At 46.4% G+C, this 7,723-nt stretch overlaps 1 protein-coding gene across 4 annotated transcripts in view; it reads left to right on the top strand.

Moving 5' to 3' along the window:
* Myh11 (myosin heavy chain 11) overlaps window positions 1-7,723 on the top strand; it is a 108,079-nt gene that overhangs the window by 38,814 nt on the left and 61,542 nt on the right. For all 4 annotated transcript variants that reach the window (XM_031363148.1, XM_031363150.1, XM_031363147.1 and 1 more), the window contains exons 4-5: window positions 769-796; window positions 6,321-6,423. In XM_031363148.1, coding sequence (XP_031219008.1) covers window positions 769-796; window positions 6,321-6,423 — 131 coding nt within the window. The remainder of the gene's footprint in view (window positions 1-768; window positions 797-6,320; window positions 6,424-7,723) is intronic.

Here is a 7,723-nt window from a genome sequence, read left to right as displayed (position 1 = left end):
AGGCTGTGTGGGGGGGTGCTGCTTACTCTCTTCTCTCCATGGCTTGCTCAGCCTGCCTTCTTATAGAGCCTGAGGACCAGCAGCCCAGAGATGGCCCCACCCACAATGGGCTGGGCTTCTCCACATCCTTAATTAAGAAAATGTTTTACAGCCAGATGTTATGGAAGTATTTTGTAAATTGAGGTTCCCTTCTTTCAGATGACTAGTTTGTGTCAAATTGACATAAAATATCTAGCACAGCTGTCTAGAAGGACAGGAGTGAAGTAGGGACAGATCTGAAGAAACCTGCATTGATCTCCCCAGAAGAGAGATGAGTGCAGGTCACAACTCAAGGTTGTTCACTATAACACATCACAGCTGATGGAGCTGGCACAGCAAGCTAGAGCACTTACTCCAAGCTCAGAGCAGAGGTACCTATAGCTACAAGGGTGCCTGGTCAGCCAGCACCCAAAGTGTGCCCAGTCAATAACCTAATCAGGATGGGTGACGCTCTGGGAGCCCCCCAGATCTGGTGTGGCTGGAGGCCTGCACCCCTCCTCCCGAATGCATCATGCTCAAGATTCTTTCAAGAGACACCACAGGGACTCCAGTTGTCTTTGTGGATTTACTTTGGCCTCCTATGTCCTGGGTATCCAGTACAGCTGGCCCCTGGCTACTTTCAGTCTGGCCAACATGTGGGAACTTGAGAGTACCTGACTTGAACCAGGTCCAGACCCTTGGATTCAGGGATCAATCTAATTCACACTCTGTTTTTCTCTCTGTTTGCAGATCGTGAAGACCAGTCCATTCTGTGCACGTAAGTGACACTGTTTTTCCTTTGCTGTCTACTGAATCCAAAGATCGCCAGGATGGCATATTTGATGTGTTCACAGTTGTAATTGCCTAGCCTTGTCCCTGGGACAGGGTACATGAGATGGAAACCAGCACACTTGAATGCTTAAGTATGCTGGTGCTGTTCTATTTTTGATTACCTTTTTAAAAATTTATCATGTATGTGTGTGTGGTGGTTTCTATATGCTTAGCCCAGGGAGTAGCACTATTCGGAGGTATGGCCTTGATAGAGTAGATGTGTCCCTGTGGGTGTGGGCTTTAAGACCCTCATCCTAGCTGCCTGGAAGTCAGTCTTCTCTTAGAGGCCTGCAGATGAAGATGTAGACCTCTCATCTCCTTCTGCACCATGCCTGCCTGGATGCTGCCATGCTCCTGCCTTGATGCTAATGGACTGACTCTCTGAACCTGTAAGCCCAGCCCCAATTAAAGTTGTCCTTAAGTTGCCTTGGTCATGGTGTCTTTTCACAGCAGTAAAAGACAGCATGTAAAGGTATACAAGTGCCATGATGCATGTAGAGGTCAGAGAACAACTTGCAGTAGTCATTTATCTCCAACCACATGGATCCTGGGGATCAAATGCAAATCATTGGGATTAGCAGCAGGTACCTTTACATGCTGAGCCAGCTCTCCATGGGACACAATGTCCGGCATAATTAACTGGAAACAGGAAAGATTTATTGATGTTGTGCTCATGATCTCAGAGTTTGGTTCATAGCCATTCAACGCCAAGTGCTTGGGCAGAATTGGAGGGTATGGAGGCTCTTCACTTCTTTTTGTTTGTTTGTTTGTTTGTTTTTGTTTGTTTGTTTTTCCGAGACAGGGTTTCTCTGTGTAGCCCTGGCTGTCCTGGAACTCACTCTGTAGACCAGGCTGCCCTCGAACTAGAAATCTGCCTGCCTCTGCCTCCCAAGTGCTGGGATTAAAGGCATGTGCCACCACCGCCCGGCTCTTCACTTCTTTTATTTATTTTTTTTTTACATTTATTTGTGTGTGTGAAGGGGGGAGAGGGAGAGAGAGAGAAAAAGAAAGAGAAGAGAGGGAGAGGGAGAAAGAGGAAGGAAAGGAGAGGGAGAAAAAGGGACAGAAGGGGCTTGCCCACTCCACCTCTAAACAGAGAAAAGTGTGGTTGGGTTTATGGGTTAACATTAGGACCGATGATGGAGATCATAGTATTGACAGAGCACATGGGCACAAGGGAGGGAAGTGGCTGTGAGAGAAAAACAACTATGGCTGTGTGTTAGCATTCTGAGTGCCATGTTCTCTTGTTTAACCTTCGAAGTGGTCATATGGAATACCTGACATACACCCATTTTGTAGATAAGGAAACAAGCATAGGAGGTTAAGTAATTACCAGAGTCCATGAAGGTAACTGGTTGAGCAAGTACTTGAATGCAGGCTGTCTGACCCAGGAGCTCCCTGTGCCATTCAGCTAATGAGGGTTGTAGGGGACGAACAACTTGAGTCACATATAATATTCAAAATGCCTAACTGGGCTTTGCAGAATGTATAGGAGTTGCTATTGGACACCAATACCAAAGAACACAGCTAGTTTGCAGTAGGGTGGGACTTAGGAGGAGCTGTGAGCATACAGCCAATTGGTTCCTTGTTGGGGCCAACAACAGACTATAATAAGCTCTTAGTGGTGTTCGACTCAGAGGCAGGACCACCGCATGGTGTTAAAATTATTTAAATGAGGGTCTGGAGAGGTGACTCTGGGTTAAGGTCACTGGCTGTACTTTCAGAGTTCCCGGGCTCAGTTCCCAGCACCCACATGGCAATTCACACCTGTCTGTAACTCCAGTTCCAGAGAATCTGACACCCACACACAAACATACAGGCAGGCAAAACAGCAATGGACATAAAATAAAATTATTCAAATGAAAACGTACAGTTCCATGATGAGAAGTCACTAAGAATTTTCAGAACTTTTTATCTAGCACAGGGATCTTCTCAGAGTAGTCCCCAGAGACTGTGCAGGTCACATATGCCAAGGGAGAGAACACAGCCCAGGAGGTCCTGTTTAGCTAAGCCAGGGGCCTCCAGGAATAGGAAGCTGAGGATACATTCCTCAGAACAGAGCAGGGACTTGGTTGGGGATGGCACCATCACCCAGAGTTCCAGAGTCAGGAAAGCAGAGAGAGGCATGCCTCTGGAACCACACAGAGCCTGCCGACTTCAGATGCCTGGAGCCTAGTACTTGGGTGTATTTGTTGGCAAGGCTGCCTAAGACAATTTATTTTTATCAGCGAACCTTGGAAATAGTAGAGCCTAGAGGACCATAGGGAAAAGAAGGGTTCCCAGAGTCTGTGGTTGCTCATGTCCCCACTGTTGTCAGGAGCAGAGACCAAAGGTCAGATAACAAAGAATGAGACAGTAGGGATTGGGTAAGATGCTGGTATGCCAAGTGCAAGGTCTGTGTTCAGAACTTAGGGTTTTCTCTCTTTGCCCTCACCAGGACCTTTTTCCTTCAGTTGAAAGGGAAATCTACCAACTCTTTTGACATTAGCTCAACTGAAGTAATTTATACTATGATGCAATTTAAACTAACTATGGTATAATTTATACTATGGTGTACAACCGAGTGGCCTTGTTCTTTGATCCCCACTTTCAGTTTCAGAGTCCAAAGCTGGGGTGTCCCTCTATCTTTCTCTTTCTCATCTATCAGGAGGCAGAAGAACAAGGACAAAGTGATGGGTCGTCTTATTATTAAATTTCATTCCTCTTCCATTTTCTGTCCATGGCAGTATCTGGAACTGGAGCAGTTTACTTCAATGTCTCTAAGCCTCAGTTTCTCCAAGAAGGTGATGAAAAAAATCATGAAGTTCCTCATTAGATGCCTGTGAAGAGTAAAGGAGCAGAGCAGGCACTTAGGAAACACAAAGCCCCTGCCTGCCCTTTGTCCGGCCCTTGGGTTTGTTGTGGCTCCCACGGTACAGCGCATGCAGTGAGAGGCAGCTGCTTACATTGCACCCAAGGTCAAGAAGCAGAGAACTGGATGCTACTGATTGGTTAGCTTTGTCCTTTTCAAGCTGTGCAGGACCCCAGCTCATGGGATAGTGCCTCCCACATTCAATGTGGGGCTTCTTCCCACCTCATTTAGCCCAATCTAGAAATTCCCTCACTGGCATGTCCAGATTTTTGTCTACTAGGTGAGTCTAAGTCCTGTCAATATTCAATATTATTAGAGAACAGAGCTTGTGTGGTAGAATAGCGAGAGTGTGGGTAGCTTTGGAATCAAGGACTGGATTTAATGTGCCCTTCCCTTGTTGTGTGTCCTAGAACAGGTTGCTTACCCATTCTGGGTTAGACTTCTTTACCACAGTAGCACAGAGGCCATGATTCCTGCCTCCAAAAGTAAGGGTGGTACTCAGAGGAGGATAAAGGAGACTGAGCATGCTAAATAGCCAGTACCCTCTCTCACACACATTGTCAGTTCTCTTTTCCAAACTTTAGAAAAATCAATCATTGTGTTCTTTGGGAAAGGAGGGGGTACCAGGGACCTCACACCACTGAGACTAATGTGCAGTCCATCATAGCGGCTGATGTGAGTCAGACTTTGGCAGTGGGGACCTGCACCCAGTCATTTCTCACCTGCTGTTGTGAAGTGGAGGGCTTGAGCTGGAAACTTTTGGGCTATGACTCTCAAAGGTCCATCTCCTGTGACCTGCCACCCCAGGCACCACCAGTTAGGGACTGTGTTCAGATATATTGCCTGTAAGGGACAGCTCTCACTCAAACTGGGACCATAGGAAGCTGTCCAGAAGAGGCGTCATTTCTAGACAGTGGACTCCGTGGGGCCAGGCCCAGTTCTCAGAGCAAGTGGTGGCTTTTCCTTTTCTCTTTTCTCCAGCTTGAGCAGAGTCACTAAGACACGCTTGGCAGAGAAAGTTATTTTTTTTCCTTCTATTTAGGGAGAATAGCAGAACTTTGCCCAGAGAACACAGAGCTGACCTTTGCATGGATGATATTTTTTCCAGATTTAAAAACAAAAAAAGATCTCTTATATTATAAAATATGAAGTAAGTGCAGAAAATGAGAACATTCAAAGAAAGAAAGGAAAAATAAACAAACAATCCTGGTGAAAGATGATGTGGAAGCAAAGTGAGCAGAGACCCATCCTTTTTTTCTCAGTAGACATGGAGAACCAGAGGTGGTGCTGGAACTTGTAGGTGGAAAAGCCCCTCTGCAGTGATCAGACAACATGCTCCAGAAGGAATCTTAGGTCAGTAACATCCCACCAGTGGGAGGCTGTCTTAGTGTGGTTTTCATTGTTCTGAAGAAACACCGTGACCAAGGCATCTCTTATAAAGGAGAATATTTAGTAGAGGGCTGGCTTATAGTTTCAGAGGTTCAGTCCCTTATCGTCATGGCAGGAAGCAGGGCAGCATTCAGGCAGACTTAGTGCTGGAGGTGCCAAGAGTTCTACATCTTGATCCAAAGGCAGCTAGGAGGAAACTGAATTCCACACGGGGTGGAGCTTGAGCATAGGAGACCTCAAAGCCTGCCCCCACAGTGACACACTTCCTCCAACAAGGCCACACCTCCTAAAAGTGCTATTGCCCATGGGCCAAACATTCAAAATACATGAGTCTATAGTAGCCAAACCTATTCAAACCTCTCCAGAAGCTATCAGCTATACGTACTTTAGCATAAATTACTCTAACCAAGGAAAACTTTAGCTACTCATTTGTGATTATCAGCTAGCTGCCTAATATTCAAGGAATTCTGCTGAGAATGAAAGAGCTTGCTTCTGCTCCAGGACTCATGGGATAAGATTCTTTTTCCTAGATTTTATGCTTTAGGCTCTGCTTATTTGAAAAGTACATATTCTTTCTTGGAAGTATCTTTCTTGTCCAGCTCTTCTGGGTCCAATTTGCTCACAATACCTCTCAGTAGACAATGCAGAATAGACTGGAGTTTATTCACAGCAAAACTCAGGTTCTTCTCTCCTCTCCTTCTGGGTTCTTTCTTGCAGAGAATTTCCTTCCAGAGGAGTGCCCTGGCTTGTGGACCTGGGCATATTTAGGTTCATTTGCAGGGGTAAGAAACCCAAGCTCAGAGCTGGAGAGATGGCTCAGTGGGTAAAGTATTTGTTGTGAAAGCATGAGGATCTCAGTCCAGATCCCCAGAACTCATGTTAAAAAAAAAAAAGAAGAAGAAGGTTGGGTGGAGTAACAAGCTTGTAACTTCAGCAATGGGAGGGACACAGACAAGCAGATCTTTGGGACTCACTGCCAAGCCAGCCTAGCCTAATTGGTGAGTTCCAGCCAGAGAGAGATCTGTTTTTTGTTTTTTTATTTTTTATTTTTTGTTTTTACATGGTAACAGAGGTTGACCTCTGGCTTCCATATGTATGTGTACAAACTTTCGCCCAAACATATGTGCACTTGCACATATCCAGTTAAATGCCCTTCTAGGAGGAGTTTCCGTTTCCTCACTTGGGGAGTGGCAGTGATGACCGTGAGAGTCACCACACTTGTGTCTTTCAGAGGTGAGTCTGGAGCTGGGAAGACAGAGAACACAAAGAAAGTCATACAGTACTTGGCTGTGGTGGCGTCCTCCCACAAGGGCAAGAAAGACAGCAGCATCACGGTAAGTGACAAGCGCTGTCACCAAGGCCACCCAGGCTTTGGTGTACTCAGAGTGAACAGAACCCCTGAGTAAGAACTCATCCTGTGTTCGCTGGGTTGGTCCCCTGGGTGGTGACTCTGGAGACCCTTTCTCCCTGTCATGGATACACAGTCTGAGAAGTCTGCAGACAGCCTCCTCCACTGAGATCTGCTATGAGCACTTCTTAGCAGTGGCTCTGTCGTCACTATGACCTGATTCTCTGTTGTAGGGACTGTTCTATGAACTCCAGTGCTCCTGGTCCCTTGTCTCTGTCCCAATAGGCCACAGTATATTTGGAGCCAACAAATACGTTCCAGATACTGCCAGATGTTCCTAGGGGGTGGGACTCAGTCCCAAATTGGAATGACCCCATGTCCTACCCCCAGGAGATGAGGATGCTGAGGTCACTCAGCATGGGTGCCTGGTCCACTACTGGCTGACCTTCTTCCTGTGACTGAGACACCACAAGGATGAGGTCCTGCAGGGACATGTGGTTTCATTGTTAGACCTGCTAGTATCAACAAAGGACAGATACAATGACAACAACCACAAAAATATGCCACTGGCCCAGTGGGAGTAGGGCTTACAAGAAAAAGTACAGGAAGTTTCTAGAACCTTCTCTTGCTTGCCTTCCTCTCTCTCTCATTTGCCTTCCTCATTGGTCCCCTATGGGACCAAGGATCCTGTCAGTTCCTCTCTATGGATGCTGAGGACAGAGAGATGACAGGAAAGGTTTCTGCCACCCTGCATCTTGCTTCCTATCCTTATGGGTAGTAGACTTGTGCAGTGGCCAATGAATCTGGAGCTCTCAGGGATCTGGAGTGGGTGCTGACTACACCCTAGGAACCTTTTCCCCTAAACAAGCCCAAGACCATAGAGCAGCCTGTCAGAGTTGTGAAGGGACCACTAGCCTAAGCTTGTTTATCAGAGAGAATCCTGCTTCTTCCTACCTAGCCTGTTCCTATATAGTGAAAACAAGACATAATAGTTATGATGATTCAGCTGGACACTCTCTCCCTGTATATGCAGACATATTTCTTCCCCCATCAGATCAGAGGTCAGTGTGGCAGGCAGGAGAGCTGGAGGAGTTGGAAGAATGTTTGCTCAGTGGGCACAAAGCCTTGTGCTCATCCCCAGCATGCCATAAACCAGATGTGGTAGAGCACACCTATAATCCAAACATTTGTGAGGTAAAGGCAGGAGAGTTATAACTTCATTCTCAAGTATCTAGTAAGTCTGAGACCAGCCTGGGATACATAAGACCCTGTCAAGAGAAGAAGGG

Source organism: Mastomys coucha, unplaced genomic scaffold (assembly GCF_008632895.1).
Source record: "Mastomys coucha isolate ucsf_1 unplaced genomic scaffold, UCSF_Mcou_1 pScaffold12, whole genome shotgun sequence".
NCBI classification, from domain to species: domain Eukaryota; kingdom Metazoa; phylum Chordata; class Mammalia; order Rodentia; family Muridae; genus Mastomys; species Mastomys coucha.
Note: the sequence above shows the minus strand (reverse complement) of the source record. Positions and strands in the feature narration are given on the sequence as shown.